General features: G+C 38.6%; 2 protein-coding genes across 4 annotated transcripts in view; one reads left to right on the forward strand and one right to left on the reverse strand.

The window, feature by feature from the left end:
* Nucleotides 1–168: 168 nt before the first annotated feature.
* XPNPEP3 (X-prolyl aminopeptidase 3) overlaps nt 169–18,959 on the forward strand; it is a 66,019-nt gene continuing 47,228 nt past the window's right edge. For 2 of the 3 annotated variants that reach the window (XM_077757932.1, XM_077757934.1), the window contains exons 1-2: nt 169–320; nt 16,068–16,184. In XM_077757932.1, the coding sequence (XP_077614058.1) occupies nt 257–320; nt 16,068–16,184 (181 nt within the window). In that variant the 5' untranslated portion in view covers nt 169–256. Of the gene's footprint in view, nt 321–16,067; nt 16,185–17,307; nt 17,456–18,959 lie in introns of those variants that run through there. The other variant, XM_077757933.1, reaches the window with a different exon arrangement.
* DNAJB7 (DnaJ heat shock protein family (Hsp40) member B7) lies at nt 5,718–6,807 on the reverse strand. The gene has a single exon (XM_077757935.1). The coding sequence runs from the start codon at nt 6,690–6,692 to the stop codon at nt 5,781–5,783; it is 912 nt and encodes a 303-aa protein (XP_077614061.1). The 5' UTR covers nt 6,693–6,807; the 3' UTR covers nt 5,718–5,780.

An 18,959-nucleotide genomic window follows, 5' to 3' on the forward strand; every position in this document is an offset into this window, starting at 1 on the left:
ATCGGACATTCCGTGGCTGTAGGCATTTAACGGAGCACGACGACATGGCGCCAAATGGGCCCTCCGTCCGGAGCGGCAATCATAGCCCTAGGCGTGACGTCAGCAATCAGCGCCGTCGGGGAAGGAAAGCCCGGCGAGCGGCGCCGGCCGGAAGGGGAGGGGCGTTTGGCTTGGTTTCCTGGCGACGTAGCTCGGCCGACCGTCGCTTCTCTGGCTGTTTTCTTTTATTTCTTCGTGCCGCGTGAACGAGGCCGTCATGCCTTGGTTGCTCTCAGCGGCTAAGCTGGTTCCCGCCGTACCAAGTGCCCGCTGCCTCTCAGGTTAGACTCACCTCTCACGGTGTCCCCTCCGGGGCTTGCTCTCTGAGAAACCTGAGGCGCCCTAGAGGAATCCAAGTTGGTCTCAGGGGATCCCTGGTTCGGCGGACCCTTCTCGTGCTGGGGTCTCCACTCCCAAACCCTTTGTGCGCTCCTCGGATTTCTTCCTTACCTGCTGCTTCTGGAAAAGGGTGGGCCCTGTTCTCCCTACCGTTGAGGTATTCTGGGAAGCTGGAATGACTGCCGAGAGAAAGTGTGTGCCATCCCCCAAGAGGGGCTGTCTTCAGAGTTACTCCGACTCCCAGATGTTGGCTCAGTTGACTGAGCAGGTTGACTTGCTTAGGTGACAGAACGTCTCGCATCAAGTAACTTGTTTTTGTTAGGTTATCGAAAGTCCTGTTTTCAAAGAGTTGGCTTGAGAGCTGGCTACAGAATGTACAAGAAACATGTTTAGTAATACAAATCATTTGAGCCGTTCCTCTCCGAAGAGGCAATGCTTGGAAATACTCCCTGGGCTTTTCAGTGTCTGAAAGCTCTTTTGCTAAGGGCAAGATAAAGGAGTCCAGGAATAACGGGGGCCATTCTTTCAGGGTGTACTCTGTCGTGAACAGTTAATCTGATGAACATAAACCTCGATCAGTGAAAGCTCAGTCATCTACCCTGCGGGCGGATCTGCCGTTGGATCATATCTCAGGGTTTTTGGCCAATTAGATGAACGGTGTGTGAACCAGAGCATGTGGTATTTGAAATCAGATCTATGTCTTGGAGTATGTTTGTTACATTGATGTACTTTAATTTGTTGAAAATGGGATGATAATTATATCAAGATTTCCTTCCTGTAAAAAAATAAAAACCATTCTCCAGTGCACAGAACTTGCTCTTTGGCTTTAATACTTAAGCTACAGAAAGCTGCCCTCCATGGGAGTAGTTGAATAGGTGTAATAGTTCGTCTTAATCACAGAAGCCACAACCTATGATTTAGAGCTGGAACCATGCTTTGCATGTGACTTTTTTGGGGGTTTGTTGAGGCTGTGTGTAAAACCTTTATTAATGAAAGTTTAGGCCTAGATATTCGAGTATATATGCCAGATGGTTGAAAATTCTATTCATTATGCTTCCGTTTGCCTCAATGCAGTAAGTAGATTTAACCACTTCTTAACGTTAATATCATCATGTGCATTGGCATTTTGAATAGATGAGATCTCCTTGGATCTTCACAAATCATAAGTCAGGGCAGATATCCTCAATTTATGAGTGGGGACTGAAAGTAACACAGAATCACAAGTTGCAAGTCAGCAATTTAAATGTATAATTACCATCTAGTCTTTTTTTTGTTATACCACCACTAGGTCTTAACTCTTGCTTAGTAGAGTCCTTTTGGAACTTTTTATTGAGCCAGAAAGAATGTTCTCTTCATTCAGTAACTTTTTGGTAGTTATTGTGGATGAAGTTGCCTTTCCCTGGAGTTGCTTACTATCTAGTCAGAGTGGTGGATAAGCAATAGATAAATGAAAACATAACAATGGATTGTAATAGAGTCTTGACTCAAGTGACAGAGGGGCTCAAGAAAGGCAGTAATGGGTTGTAAAAAAAAAAAAATGTCATTTTGGGATTTTACTATGTTTCAGAGTTTAAAAATTCTACTGACTTGAGGTGCTCCTAAATAGAACTTTGAATGTCCATGGTGCTCTTGGTTGCCCTTTAGAAAGGTTCTGGGTACAGAGTATTGGGTACGATAGGAAACTTTGAATAAGTAGAGAATAACTTTTTAAAAGCCTTTTTGCAGTTAATTCATTCAACAAACATTGAGCACCACATATGAGCATAGAGCTTGGTTTCTACCATCATGGGAGACAAAACAAATAATTACAATAGAACATACTAATAATAACAGTGCTGGAGAGAAGGAAAAAGCAACAGATGTTTCCTGATAGCACGGAGGGGTCAAGAGGAAATGTGGGCATGCCTCTAAATGTTAGGAGATAAGATGAGATTTGAAAAAGGCTTTTGCCAAGAGACTAGAGTAACGGAGCCATCCTGGCAGAGGGAGCATATGCAAAGGCATGAAACAAAGCTTCGCAATCATCAGTAAGCTCGGGGGAGCTTTTTTGAAATATGTTCCGATGCATGTTAGCAGGTGTTAAACCAAAATGGTTTTGTGGTTAAATAAGTTGGGGGAAATCGGGATTTCATCATGCACATAGACTAATTCTGAGTTTCTAAGAAAGAAGCGAATTTGACAGTAATTTGCAAGCTGTATTTGACCATGGGGCCCTTTTTCTGTGATGAGTCTTGAATTCTTATCTCTCAGAACGCATTTTGGAAAAAGTTGGGCTCGAGCATAAGATGTATAGGATGAGGTGATTAAAAAACCAAGTTGGTGGACGCCTGGGTGGCTCAGCCAGTGAAGCGTCCAACTTTGGCTAAGGTCATGATCTCATGGTTCATGGGTTCAAGCCCCAGTTCAGACTCTGCACTGACAGCTCAGAGCCTGGAGCCTGCTTTGAATTCTGTGTCTCCTCTCTCTGCTCCTCCCCTGCTTGTGTTCCCTCGTTCTCAAAAATAAAGTTAGGAGGAAAAGGTGGTGGTTGGCTCATGAAGGGTCTTGTATAGTCCCACTCCTCTGGCCAGTGGGAAACCATTGAGTAATCTTAAGCTATTGAGTAAGATGAAATCTGAATTTTTAAGAGTGGAAAATGGACTGGAGGGCAGGTCAGTACATTCTTATATTTTTAGAGATACTGGTTTTTGGTTTTGTTATTTGGAAACTGTATTTTTTCCAACTCTGCGTTGTCCCACATACATGACAGATACTTACTAAATACCACACTTTATAAAAGCATTTAAAATACTCTAAGCTTTTATGATTTTATTTTCTGGAAATAAGTTTTAAATGCAAATTGTCCCCAGACCTTCCTATAGAATTTCCTCCCTATCTACCAGCCAAAACAAAGTTAAACAAAAGCCCCCATTTTACTCTAGCAATCATTTAGAGAGGAGATGTTATAATCTTTTGTGGTTTCCAGAATTGTTGCATTGCTAAATGCCACTGAGCCTATTTTGCCAAAGGTGATTGGATTTTAGTTTTGCTTGATCATTTGTTACCATCTTTCAGTCACATTAAACTTGCAGTCGTTACATTTCTAAGTGATAAAAGATTAAAATAATATAATAGATCTTTTTGCTGAAAATGAAAAAGAAACCTAAGAATGCAATGACAAGGAATATGGAACACGCAAGTCAATCCAAGAAATTATTTTCAGTTAATAAATTCAGGCATCTCAAATGCAGCATGTCCAAAACTCAACACCTGCAGTCCTATCTAAGATAATAGCAAATCCCTTTTTTCAGTTGCTAAAGCCAAAAACCTTGACTCCTTTCATACCCAATATTCAGCCTATCAGTAAATTCCGTTTGGCCCTACCTTTAGACTATATGCAGAATTTGATCACTCTTCCCCCTGCCCTCCTATGTCCACCACCCTGGAACAAGCTTTTACAGTCTCTTGCCTGAATTCCAGCAATGACCGGATTTCCCTGTTTGTACATCTGCTTACTTTGAGTCTTTTCTCTCTGACAGCAGCCAGAGTGAGCCTATTGAAATATGTCAGATTGTCACTCTTCTGCTCAGATCCTTAAGTGGCGTCCCGTCCTCTTTCACTTAATACCCAAATGGCTAACCTCCGTCACTTTCTTTACATCTTTACTCAGTGTTAGCCATCACTTTTCCCTCAGTACCTTAATTAAAACTTCAACCCTCGTACTCTGAATTTTATGTCCCTTTTTCCTACTTCATTTTGTTTTCCTTAACACCTATGACTATCATTGTATTTTATTTAGTATTTGTTTATTGTCTTTCTCCAGCTTGTAAACTCCATGACAGCTAAGATTTTTGGTGTTTGCTCATTACTGTATCCCAAGTACCTGACAAGCAGTAGGTACTCAAAACATACCATTGAATGGATGAAAAATAAAAATCGTAGACTGAAAAGTAATATATTTTGAAAATAAAATAGAGGAAACTAAGAAGTAATTGTGTTGAAATTAAATTAAGCACATTTAAAATGTCTGAAAACATTTAGCTAAGACCATGTGTTCAACATCTGATGTAACTTATTTTTCTTCCATTGTGATCTTAAATTATAGTGGGTAAAGGTGTTTTAGAGTAATGTATTTGTAGATCCTTGGTACATAGTATATACTAAAAAAGAAAATAGAAAGTTTCCTGTCTGGAGTGATTCCCTGGGGGCCTGCCATACATGATACAGCCACATGGCTCTGAGAAATCCAGGATAAGTCTAGCTTTTTTTTACTTGTAGTAAAATACACATAACATAAAATTACCGTGTTAATTGTTTTAAAATACATATTGTGAAACAAACCTCCAAAATGTTTTCATCTTGCAAATCTGAAACTATACCTATTAACCTCTCCCTCCCTTGTCTCAGTAACCAGAATTCTACTTTGTTTTTATGAATTTCTTACCTTCTGTAAGTAGAACATAAGGTATTTGTCTTTACGGCTGGCTTATTTCACTTGCCGTAATGTTTCAAAGTTTACCCATTTTGTAGTATGTAACAGGGTTTCCTTTTAAAGCTGAATAATATCCCACTGTATGTATGTATATTCATTCACTGATATTTGGGTTGCTTCCACCTCTCGGCTGTTGTGAATAGGTGCACTGTAAAAATAGCCAGTGCAAATATTACTCTGGATATTTTTAACTTAAAAAAAAAAAAAAACTTTCTAGGGGTGCCTAGGTGGCGCAGTCGGTTAAACGTCTGACTTTGGCTCAAGTCATGATCTCACAGTTCGTGGGTTTGGGCCCCGCGTCGGCCTATGTGCTGACAGCTCAGAGCCTGGAGCGTGCTTCAGATTTTGTGTCTCCCTCTCTCTCTGACCCTCCCCTGCTCATGCTGTCTCCCCTCTCTCTCTCTCTCTCTCTCAGAAATAAATCATTTAAAAAAATTTTTTTAATAAAAAATACTTTATACTTTAATTTTTATTTATAATGTATTTATGTGCACAGTGCTCTGTATTGGGAAAAAAAGTCATTTCATGAATAATTATATAGTCTGTACCTGTGTATTATAATAAATTTTTAGCTCCTAATGCTATACATATTTCAGAAGTTTGTCTAATAGTTTTAAATAGATAAAAGGAATGAAAAGATCATAAATTCTGCTAAAGAAAAACTCTATGATTTGTAAATGTTCAACTCAGAAACAGTAAAATAGTATTTTCTGTTTTCCAAATTCTTAACATCACTGTCACCACAAAGTCATCTTTTTCTGACATACCTAATCTAAACGACATTGGCCACATGTCCACAATCCTGTTAAACGTGTTAAAAACATAATATTCGTATAGTTTTAAACAAATGTTATCTACAAAACTCTGATTAACCAAGCACACAGAGTCGTGTTCAATTGTTATATGAACATAGTGTGTCTGAAGAGTCAATTTAACGATTCCTTTTGGTTGACTTCTTCTTCTGCACCTCTTTATGCTTCTTTTTTTTCCTCTTACCACCTTCTTTGAATCCTGCTGAGAAAATAGAGGGATCCCAGTTGCTGGTGACCCAAGCCATATCTTGCTCATCATTGTCCACAAAAGTATATTGAGTTACATGTTTGGGGCTGTAGGACTTTGGTGAAGAATTGTTAAATGACTGTCTTCTCCAGCTGCATTCTTCTGCAAAGTGCTCTTCATCTGCCACACCATTTATAAGGAAGGACCTCAGCTTGCCATCATCTTCAACTTCTCTTTCTCGATCGTTCTCAATAATTCTCTGTGTATTTGTATTTCTGCCATTAACAGTCTTACCCAAAGTTTTAACGGGTCTATAGTTGCCCATCCTACTATTTTCAAATGCCAAGGAGGAGAATGAGTTAAGGCCCTCATGGCCCAATGAACCATATGGTGTATATCCTGTATCATATGAAGAAAATCTCTCAAAAACTGGATATTCTCTGAAGGTACCCCTGCTTCCATAGGAGCTTCTTGGACTATTTAAAAGGTCCTCAAGTGAGTCTTCAAAGAAATGAAATGAAAATGGATCCCTTTCATCAAAATTTTTTCTAAAGACATCATCTGGCTTATAAAATGTGAAGCCATACTCAAAAGAATCATCAAAATGACTTCTGCTTCCACCATTTAATGCTTCCTGGCCATATTTATCATAAATGTCCCGTTTTTCGTTATTTGATAATATTTCATATGCCTCAGCTACTTCTTTGAATTTTCTCTCAGCTTCTTCTTTATTTTCTGGATTTTTATCAGGGTGCCATTTAAGTGCCACTTTATGATAAGCCTTTTTAATGTCCTCAGGTGAAGCATATCTCTGCACTCCTAGAACTTCATAGTAATCCACCATGTTTTAACAGGTCATTGGAAGGGGGTGTTCTGGGTCTGAGTAGTGAGAACCGTAGCTTCCTCTCAGCTCAAGCTCTCCTGGCGGTGGTGGTAGAGGCAGTGACTGCAGATAGGCACTTTTTACCTTGAAGACAATGTTACTACCATGGACACTGCTAGGAGACCATAGGACACTGATTATGTGGCAAGCTGAGTTACCAGCTTATGTTAGAGACGTTTGCATTATGGTGTCATTCTGGGGGTTGGGTAGGGACCAGATCTTCCAAATAAAGCTAGTCCAGAGCCCTACCAGACTGTCCTGAACCCTCCAGACTGTTTCCCCTGTATTTTTCCTGGAGGCCTCCAACAATGCCTCATAAACTAGTGGAATCTGCTGTTGATAGCCACAGCATGCCCCTTGCATGATATGACCGTCAGGCTGCTGAGCCTTAATAACTTTCTAGTTCTGTGTTTTGCTTTTGAAAAATGTAGAAATTGAGAACTACGTGAAAAAGTATTCAAGTAGTTGACATAATTTATTTCAGTCAAGAGACAATTCCATAGGAAACACAACTTGATTACAGACTATGATGGGGGAAGCACTGGATGCTAAGCAATCATATGAGAGACACCTAGCCCAGACTTGGGGTGTTTCAGGGAAGGCTTCCTGGAGGGAGTAGCATGAAATACAAGCTTTCTGCATGCCAGTGTTGAATCATTTGAGATGATGGTATCTTTACCCACTTAAAAGTTTACAACTTTAAAAGTAAAGTTTTTGAAAGGTATACTGAATAGAATTCCTACTTTGCGTAAGGTACAGTTTTAATCACTGATGATGATAATACTTAAAAATAGTGATTTTCATGGTGTTTAAATTTTTTTAAATGTTTTTATTTCTGAGAGAGACAAAGAGATAGCTTGAGCAGGGGAGGGTCAGAGAGAAAGGGAGATACAGAATCTGAAGCAGGCTCCAGGCTCTGAGCTAGCTGTCAGCACAGAGCCTGATACGGGGCTTGAACTCACGAACCATGAGATCATGACCTGAGCCGAAGTCGGACGCTTAACCAACTGAGCCACCCAGGTGCCCCTCATGGTGTTTACATTAATGAGGTATAAATAATAAGAAAACAAATGAGATTATTTGAGATATTGTGATACATGCTCCCCCTCAAAAAAAAAAAATGGTAGTGTGATGGGGGCAGAGAGCTACTCTAGGTTGGTTTTTCAATTCTCTATTGTATATATGCATACATGTATGTAGGGTGTATACATGATTGTATTTGCCCGTCATTGAAAATAATAATAAGGGGTGCCTGGGTGGCTCAGTTGGTTAAGCGTCCGACTTCGGCTCAGGTCATGATCTCACAGTTCGTGGGTTCAAGCCCTGCGTCGGGCTCTGTGCTGACAGCTAGCTCAGAGCCCAGAGCCTGCTTCGGATTCTGTGTCTCCCTCTCTCTCTCTGACCCTCCCCTGGTCACGCTGTCTCTCTGTCTCTCTCGGAAATAAATAAAACATTTTAAAATTTTTAAAAAAAAGAATAATAAAATTATTTGAGTACCATCTTTAGGTCAAACACAATATACCAAGTGACTTACACAGTCCCTCATGTAATTGTAACAGCATTCCAGAAAGTAACTATTTTGTGCCCAAAAGAAACGTGAGGTTCTTAAAATACATTTGTATAAGGCTATCCAGCTTATTAGTGAAAAATCTGATATTTGAACTTGAATTGATTCTAAATTTTATTCTTTATACTCTTCTGCATTTTTTGGACCAGGGTCTAGAAATTGAGGTTTCTAGACATTCTACAAATATGTATTAAGAACCTGTGATACAGAGAGGAGTTAGAAAATAGAAAATTCTGCTCTCAAGGAATTTATATAATTGAAAATAAACATTGAAAAATGAACTTCAATAGAGTCTGAAGATATAAAACAAGGATTTGCTTATAATTATTCCCCCTCCCTTGACCTATCGCCCCTTCCAGCTGTTATGTCATTTTCTCTCATTCCTTTACAGTAAAACTTCTCAAAATTATCATCTCTCCTTAATGTTTCTGCCTTCTTCCATCCTATTCTTTCGCTGGCACATTCCAATCTGGCGTCTACTTTTTCCTCCCAGTCTTACTGAGATACAATTACATATAACATATGTTTAAGGTGTACAACAATGATTTATGTATATATAGTGTATATATATGTGTATTAGTAACAGTAAATATATATATTGACATATATTGGTGTATGTCATATATGTGAATGATATATGTATATATAGTAAAATGATTACCAAAATAAGTTTAGTTATCATCCATTACTTCACGTAGTTACCATTTTTCTCTTGTGATAAAACCTATTTTAAGTAAACTCTGTCCACAATGTGGGGCTTGAACTCCACCCCGAGATCAGAGACTCCTACTCTACTGATTGAACCAGCCAGGCACCCTGTTTTTCTTGTGGTAAGAACTTTGAAGTTCTGTGTTTTTAGCAAATTTCAAATACACAATGCAGAATTGTTAACTATAGCCACTGTGCTGTAGATGATACCTTATTATCATATAATTGGAAGTTTGTACCTTTAGACCACCTTTACCCACTTTGGCTTGTCTTTCATACTCTGCTAACATTGTTCAGGTTGCCTGGGTGGCTCATTCGGTTGAGCGACAGACTCTTGATTTCAGCCCTCTGTAGTTTATGAGGTCCAGCCCCACTTCAGGCTGGCCTCCGTGCTGACAGCACTGAGTTTGCTTGGGATCCTCTCTCTTTGCCCCTCCCCTGCTCATGCGTGCTCTCTCGCTCTCTTGCGCGCTCTCTCTCTCTCTCTCTCTCGCTCTCCAAATAAATAAACATTTAAAAAATAAAGAAGGGGCACCTGGGTGGTTCAGTCAGTTAAGCGTCTGACTTTGGCTCAGATCATGATCTCACAGTTCACCAGTTCAAGCCCCATATCAGGCTCTGTGCTTACAGCTTGGAGCCTGGAGCCTGTTTTGGATTCTGTATCTCCCTCTTTTTCTGCCCCTCCCCACTCATGGTGTGTGTGTGTGTGTGTGTGTGTGTGTGTGTGTAGCCTGGAGCCTGTTTTGGATTCTGTATCTCCCTCTTTTTCTGCCCCTCCCCACTCATGGTGTGTGTGTGTGTGTGTGTGTGTGTGTGTGTGTGTGTGTGTGTGTGTGTGTGTGTGTCAAATAAACATTAGAAAAAAATTTTTAAATAAAACTATTCTTGTCAGGCTTTCCAGTGACTTCTGTGCTGCCAAATCCGGTGCTTGTCCTCACGTGGGTGAGCACTTCCTCTAGTTTAACTTTCTAAAAACCAGTTTCCTCTAGTTTGCTTCCTTTCTCCTGTGCTTTTCCTTCTTACATTATAATAGTAACTAGACTTGACCTACACAGTTCTGTGTAGAAAATATCCAGTCCCAAGGCTTTAGATACCATCTATGTACTTAGAACACCTTACTTCATATATCTAGCCTGTTAGTTTCCCCTGAACTTCAGATTGCCTATTTGAACTCTCTTTTGGAATATCCAATAAGTATCTCAGTCTTTGCAATTTCATTTAATGGTACAACCATCTATCCTGTTATTTAGGCAAAAAAAAAAAAAAAAACAACCTGAGAATTGTCTTCATTTCTTTTTTTCTTCACTCCTTGCAGCTAATCAAAAGGCAGACTTGTTGACTTGTGGCCTTCAGAATATATCCCAGCCTACTCACTGGGGAAATAAAGTCAAAGAACAAATGATTCCTGCCTTCCAAAAGTTTATAGTGGACTGGCAAACTAATAAGCTACTATGCGCAGTATAGTAGGTATTAAAACAGAAGTAAGCATGGGAACATAATGAGGGACATTTACATCAGAAACAATAAGGATAGGGAATTATAAGAGAAAGCTTCCGGGGTGCCTGGGTGGCTCAGTTGGTTAAACGCCCGACTTCAGCTCAGGTCATGATCTCACAGTTGGTGAGTTCAAGCCTTGCATTGGGCTCTGTGCTGACAGCTTGAAGCCTGCAACCTGCTTCAGATTCTGTGTCTCCCTCTCTCTGTGTTCCTCCCTCATTCACGCTCGGTCTCTCAAAAATAAATAAACGTTAAAAAAAAAAAAGTGAGAAGGCTTCCTAGAATAAGTGATGTTTGAGCTAATTTTTGAGCTCATGGAAGCAGGCAAAAGCCATTTTTAGACAGGAGAACTGTATTTTCTAAGGCAAATACTGTTACAGTACAGACTAATTAACTGGGGCTCATCAAGTGTGGCTGTAATAATGCTCTTTTGAGGATTATTAGGCTAGAGGAGTAGACAGGGGGCAGATCATGAAGGGTGCTAAACTAGGGTTTGTAGTGTATTCTGAAAGAGAAAATTCTGGGCATATACTGTTAGTGTAGGAGGCTGGAAAGTTAAGGACAGATCCTGAATTTAAACATGAATTAGTTGACAGTACTTTTGAGGACATTCAGGCAAAGGACTAGAGAGATCATTTTGGAAATAGCATAGCTACAGATAAGTTGTACAAGAAAGACAAGATCCAAGAAAGGCAGACCCATTAGGAGATGTAGTAGTCCAGGTGATTTGAGGAGTGTCTGTACTAAGGAACTGGCTCTACTTTGAATCAAATTGGATTTTAGAAATAGGACTCAACATACCATTTTTGCTACCAACCAAATGATACTGAGCAAAAAAAAAAAAAAATCCTGTTTACATAAATGTAGGTAAAGGTATTGTTTAATTACATTTGTTAGACTTAAGCTTCCTGTACTAGGAAGTGGTCCAAAATAAATGGATTAGATATTCTAGTATTACTTTATTTGAACATAAAAAAGGAGAGAATTGAGAGAGGCACCTGAGTGACTTGGTCCGTCAAGCGTCCAACTTCGGCTCAGGTCATAATCTCCTGGCCTGTGGGTTTGAGTCCCCACATCAGGCTGTGTGCTGACAGCTCAGAGTCTGGAACCTGCTTTGAATTCTGTGTCTCCCTCTCTCTCTCTGCCCCTCCCCCACTCATTCTCTCTCCCTCCCTCCCTCTCTCTCTCTCTCTCTCTCTCTCTCTCTCAAAAATAAACTAACATTTTCTTAAAAAGAGAATTGGTTAACATTTTACATTCAATTATTTTATTGCCAAAATGGTGGTGTAGACATATAGTCTAATGGTTATGGCTCTATAAATAGATTGTTCAAATCTTAGTTCTGTCTCGGTAATTTTTCATCTTGGGCCAGTTTCTTAATTTTTCTGTGTATCTTTTTTTCTCATCTTTAAATGGGCAGTGCTGTAATAACATCTACGTCAAGCATACATGCTACTATTTGTTTAAAGGGTATATAGATAACGTTTCAACGAAAATAGGTATGATTTCAACAAAAGTGATAATACTGGCTGTCTCAAGGAAGGGATACAGGTTAACTTGGGGACAGGTGTGGGAGGAAGGCTTTTCCCTGTCAGTCTACTATATCTTTTGAGCTTTGATCCATATGAACATATTACTAGTTCAAAAATAAATTAAAAGTTTAGAATAGTAGTTACATTACACAACTATAAGGATTAGATAAGTTAATACATACAAGTCCTTAGAATATTTTCTGGAATATAATAAACAATAGTAATGTTAGCTGTCATCATGATCTTTATTATTAGCAATGATGCTGAGATTTGAAAGTATTAAATATACTATGCCTCTATTAGTTGTAATTAGGAAAAGTGGAGCTGCATCCTATGATGAACTTTGATTAATAAGCTGCTATAATCGAGCTTTGATTAGGACAGGAGTTTGTTTATAGGTGAAAAAAACTCAGGTAGTTCTGCTAAACTGCTAATTGTATTCCTTTTCTTCATAATTCTCCATCCCAGTCACTGTCCCAACACATTCTTGTATGTGGACAACCCATTACTTTCTCTTCCCTGTGGCTTCTCTGCTTTCAAGAAACACAACTGTCAGGGGTCAAATACCTAAAAAATAAAGTGGGCCAAAGGCCACTATGCATAGAGAAAGGTCATTTCTGCAGGTGTTTGCAGGTAACACTGCAGGGAACCTGATGTTGGTCTCAGGATCCCCTTATGCTCTTAAAAAGTATTGAGCATCCTCACATCCCTCCTCCTCCCAAACTGGAGCCGCCCTCAGCACAGAGTTACAGCCTGTTAGTGCAGTGTTTTCCAGTGACAAGTTGTACTCTTAGTAGGTCATCATATTGGTTTCCTGAGGCTGCCATAACAAATTACCATAAACATGGGGGCTTAAAATAACAATTCTTCCACAGTTCTGGGGGCCACAGATCTGAAATCAAGTGTCAGCAGGGCTGTATTCCTTCCAAGGGCTCTAAGAGAGAATCTGTTCTTCACCTCTTCAGCTTCTGGTGGCTGCAGCTGTTCTTTGGCTTGTGGCCACATCACTCCAATTTCAACTTCCACATGCCTCCATTACTTCTTCCTCTTCTGTTTTCTCTTGTCTGCCTGTCTCAAATCTCTCTCACTGCATTCCTCTTATAAAAGGAATTGTCATTGAATTTCGGGCCTACCCAGATGATCCAGAGGATGTCTTCATTTCAGGATCTTTTATTACATCTGCAAAAACCCTTTTTCCAAATAAATCAGCAATCACAGGTTCTGGGGATTAATACGTGGACATATCAGGGCACCTGTGTGGCTCTGTCATGTAAGCAACCAACTCTTGATTTCAGCTCAGGTTGTGATCTCACAGTTCATGAGTTTGAACCCCAGATCAGGCTCTACACTGTCAGACACTATCAACACAGAGCCTACTTGGGATTCTCTCTCTCCCTCTCCCTCTGCCCCTGCCCAGCTCACACTCTCACTCTCAAATAAACTTAAAAAAAAAAAGGTGTGGACATAACTTTTGGAGGCCACCATTCAAGACATTGTAGTAATAAAATCATGTGAGTATGTTAGTACACTGAGAAACTTTTTAATGAAATAGGTCAGAAAAAGTCAGAATAGTATTTAGTGAAATTTTTATATCCTATTTATATGTGTATACTAGGTTACCACGGAAAATATGTTTCTTACTGCAGGTCTTGCTTTCACAAGCTTGAAAGCCACTACCTAATATTAACTGCATTATTACCTGTGGGTAAAGAAGTGGTGCAAAGGAATTTGTGTAACATGCCGAAATCACATAGATCATAGAACTGGCATTTTTTTCCTACTATACCATGCTGCCTTTAACTGTCTTGGATTGCCTTTCAGATGACTGTGTACTTCCTTCCTTCATTTTCCTCTATGCTTAACTCATCCTTTTTTGTTCCTTTTATTTTGTCATGAAAAGTTTCAAACCTATACAAGTAGATAGAGTAGTATATAATGGACTCCCATGTACCTATCACCCAGCTTCAACAATTATCAGCTCATGGCCAGACTTCTTTCATCCAAATCCCCTTTCATCCTCTCCCCAACCCACCTACCCCATGCTATTTTAAGACAAATTCCAGATTATATCACTTCATCTGTAAATATTTCAGTCTAAAAGGTATGTGATTTTAACATACCACAACACTATTATCACACCTTAAAGAAGTAAATATTACTTCTGTAATGCTATCAAATATACAATTATTGTCCAAATTTCTAATTTTTTTTGCAAATATAGTAAATAATATGAGTGGATACTTCTTAGACAATTTGTTGCTTGAATCGGCATCCATATAAGGCTCATGTAATACAGTTGGTTGATAATATTTTTTAAGGTGTTCTTAATCTACAGATTCCTCCTTCCATCTCTTACTATCAGTACCTGCTATAAAACTTATGTGCAAGAAACAGAGTTCTTTGTCCTACAGTGTTTCCCACATCTGGATTTTGTTGATTACATCCCTGTATTGTCCTCTAGCAAGTTCCTCTGTCCCCTGTATTTTTGTAAATTGCTTGCCTCATCTTTATTAAGCTTTCAATTTATATAGACTGGACATATTCCCTAATATGTATTCTGTATATTTTCTAAACATTCTAAAGATTCTAGGAAATACATGTTTTGTCCTTTTTCTCATTTTTCACTTTTTTTGACTGNCATTTTCTAAACATTCTAAAGATTCTAATCCTAGAATCTTTAGATTTAGAATCCTGGAATCTAAAGATTCTAGGAAATACATGTTTTGTCCTTTTTCTCATTTTTCACTTTTTTTGACTGTATTTTCATACTACCTAGAAATCTTTACCATATCTGTATTTTTAATCATCCAAGAGGCTATAATTTTGTTCAGTAATCCTCTGTAAATTTAATTCAGAGTTAACATTTAAGATTCTTTTTAAAATTTTTTTTAATGTTTTATTTATTTCTGAGAGAGAGACAGCATGAACAGGGGAGGGTCAGAGAGAGAGGGAGACACAGAATCTGAAGCAAACTTCAGGCTCTAAGCTAGCTGTCAGTACAGAGCCCGATGCGAGGCTCGAACCCACAAAAAGTGAGATCATGACCTGAGCCGAAGTTGCATGGTTAACCGACTGAGCCACCCAGCTGCCCCTGCTTCTTTTTTTTTTTTTAAGATTTTATTTTTAAGTAATCTCTACACCAACTTGGAGCTCTTAAAACCCCGAAATCAAGTCACATGCTCTACCCACTGAGCCAGCTAGACACCCTTGACTAATTCTTATTCAGAGCAGGCATCACCTACTTCTACAGTCCCACACCAACACGCTTTTGTGTGCTTCTCTGTGTTCCCCAGAGCACCATGTCTTTGTCATTGCACCCATCCCACAGCGTTGTTTTAGTCTTTGTGCTCTCAAAAAACCTTATGAATGAATCCACCATGGCGTTCACCAGGTCGTGTTTGAATGTTTTGTCTCACCTCACCTCCAGTTTAAATTGTATGTTCTTTAAAGACCAGAGCAAATAGTCCTCATTCTTTTCTTTCTCCAGCATGTGTTCTAGTCACATGCTTAATCTTGTTGAATGAATGCTAATATTAGTATTTGTTGTGTACTATGGTTAAGCATTTTTATACATTATTTTATCGACCTCTAACGTTCCAAGATGAAATGAGATAGCATGTTTTCTCATACTTCATATATTCTCAATAAAAATATTACTTCTCTTTTTCTGAATTTTAGGACACAGCTTCACACTACCTCTGTGAAATACTTCCTAACCCCTTCCTTGCTGTTTCTTGTCTTCCTTCTGTTCCCATAGTTCCTTATTAATACCATAGTCATAATTTGTGTATATGTACCTCTATTATACTACAGTAGACTGAAGTCACTAAGGGTAAAAAATGATCTCATTTCTGTTTTCCTAGAGCCCAAGACAGGCCCTGACTGGCATAGAGGGAGGGCCATATAAACATTGAAGGAGATACTAATTTGCATTTTTCTAGAGCATCCAACTGCTAGAAATTGATAAATGTGTATATACTGCAGGACTTTCTTGCTTATTGTTCCATTCTACTCTCGTTATTTTTCCTTCAGGATGCATGTCGTGTTCTCAGCGAAGATACTCTCTCCAGCCCATCCCAGAGAGGAGAATTCCAAACCGATACTTAGGCCAGCCTAGCCCCTTCACACACCCACACCTCCTTAGACCAGGTAAGCCCTTTTAACTATAATAACTCTCTCTCTTTAGATGTTTTATTTAGAACTGTGCTATCCAATAGGTTTTTTTTCCCAGCAGTGTAAATGTTCTAGGTCTAGCTGCCCAGTACAGTATCCACTAGCCTCAAGTGGCTATTATATACTTATAATGTTGCCAGTGCAATTGAGAAACTATATTTTTTACTTTTATTTTCATTAAATTAATTTTAAACTTAAAAAGCAACATGTGCTTGCTGGTACTGTGTTGACAGCAGTACCTAGAATAATAAATACAGTAAGTTTTACAATTCAGAATCATTGATGAAAAGTATATATATCAGAATGTTTTAAAGGTTATATTACTTTCTAAGACATCATTGCTAGAACTGTATTCAAACTATTAATTCCTTGTGAACTGCTGTGTTAAAGACATTTTAGAAAATATGTTTTTCTTGGGTGCCCAGTGGGCTCCGTTGATGGAGCGTGCAACTCTTAATCTTAGGGTCATGAGTTCAAGCCCCACACTGGGCATGGAGCCTACTTTAAAAAATAAGAAAGAAAACGTGTATTTCTTCAAAGTACTAAATGTTCATTTCAGGGGCACCTGGATGGCTCAGTGGGTTAAGCGTCCGACTTTGGCTCAGGTCATGATCTCACGGTTTGTGGGTTCGAGCCCCTCATCGGGCTCTGTGCTGGCAGCTAGCGCAGAGCCTGGAGCCTGTTTCAGATTGTGTCTCCCTCTCTCTCTGTCCCTCCCCTGCTCACTCTGTTTTTCTCTCTCAGAAATAAATAAAATACTAAAAAATATTAAAAAAAAATAAATGTTCATTTCATTTTCTTTAACAAAAATATTGCTATATAGATTACATTAGATTTCCAGATTTGATTTTCACACCTTTGGGAGATGATAACAATGATAAAAAGGCAGTTAAGGGATGAACTGTAGTCAGTGAAAATCATCACAAAGAGGTAAGTAGGGTAAAACCAAATACTTTGTAGAAAAAGCTGTCGGGTTTTCAAGGGAAATTAATCATCGCTTCTGCCATGGGAAGGTAATCTGTATTTACTTTGTAAGCATATATACTAAAAATCTAGATTGCCTTTAGAAATATGTTACTCTTTCACTATCTCCACTCAGTGAATGATACCAGTGTGTCTCTCAGTGAGGGCTTCCTTTTGCTGATTCTTCATCAGACTGGAATTCCTGCTGGGAAATCGGCTGAGACTCAGGAAATGCAGCTCACCACTGAAACACACAGGAAATCAGAGTTTTTCAAAGCTGTAAGGTAAGCTTAATAGCAATCCACTTAGTATTAATTTAAGTATTTCTCTAACCTGTCAACCTAACTGTAGCTTCAATTTTTTTTTAAAGGAAATAGAATTGACATTAAGTTTTACCAGCTTTGAAAATTACTGATTTCTCGTGGTTAGGTATTTTTACATGGTGAGCTGCATTTTCTAGGCCTTGAAACTAGTAATCATATTGTCAGGATGATGGCCTTTGCGTCTAAACAGTTGGCTATGTATGTTATGTGCATGATAACTATATAAAAATGATTATAACTAAAAATATATGTTCACATTCATACATATACATATGTTCTTTTCAGCTATGGGGGAAAGGAATGCTTGCCTTAATTTTTGCTCTTCTGCCCATAGGATTTTAGACATTGGAATAAGAAGGACTAGAATTTTAAAACAGAATCATCAAGGTTAAAAAAACCAGATATACAATTTTTGGAGGCAGAAACTATATAAGTATCCAAAGTATTAATCATTGGTCTTTTTCCATGTAGATACGGAAGTGGTAAAATAGTTTGGAGTGGAGAAAGTAAATTATTAAGAAAAATTAGAAAGCCTATAATACTTTTTAAAAAACTTCTTCCACAGAGCCAGTGGAATATGAAATTATATCCTCCGTTACTTGGTTTGCTTCTAAAAGTTTCGTGTTTGGCATAGCTATTTTCCTAGTACTTATAAGTACTTAAAACTTTTGGAAAATACCTCAGTCCCTCCTCTAATTATTACACAAGGTCCATGTATATTATAGAAAAACTAGAGAATACAGATAAAAGTGATTTTTTTTAATTACTCAAAATCCCACCACTCCTAGAAGACCACTATTGAGATTTTGGTGTATATATATCTTTCTAGACTTATTTCTCATATAGAAGTGTGTGTGTGTGTGTACACACTCTATACCAATTATTTCCTTTTTTTTTTATTTTTCTTTCTTTAATGTTTTTTTATTTCTGAGAAAGAGAGCGCGCACATGAGCAGGGGAGGGTCAGAGAGAGAGGGAGACACAGAATCTGAAGCAGGCTCCAGGCTCTGAGCTAGCTGTCAGCACAGAGCCTGACGTGGGGCTTGAACCCACGAACCGTGAGATCATGACCTGAGTCAAAGTCGGACACTTAACCGACTAAGCCACCCAGGCACCCCTCAATTATTTCCTTAAAATAAATTCTTAGAAATAAAATAAAATTACTGGATTAGCTCTTTCTGAATTTTGGGGAGCTATTTCCTCTGGATTTCTCCTACCCAAGTTTGCTGAAACAAGAGTAACCTGGAAAATATTCAGCAGAATGGCTCAGAGATAAAGGAATTCTGTCCTAGTTATGCTACTGCTGCTTGAGATAGAAATAAAAAATTAGATTCCCTCAAGTCCTAGTGATTTCTAAAACTTATTTCCTTAAATCAGCATTGTAGACGATTTCTTCATCTATTTGTGTTTTTATTTATCTATTTATTTATCTATCTATTTATTTATTTATTTTTACTCTTTACGCC

Source organism: Crocuta crocuta, unplaced genomic scaffold, assembly GCF_008692635.1.
Source record: "Crocuta crocuta isolate KB4526 unplaced genomic scaffold, BGI_CrCroc_1.0 scaffold143, whole genome shotgun sequence".
Taxonomy (NCBI): Eukaryota; Metazoa; Chordata; class Mammalia; order Carnivora; family Hyaenidae; genus Crocuta; species Crocuta crocuta.

Coding starts and splice junctions, on each gene's coding strand:
- DNAJB7 (XM_077757935.1), bottom strand. CDS start 6,692: ATGGTGGATTACTATGAAGTTCTAGGAGTGCAGAGATATGCTTCACCT.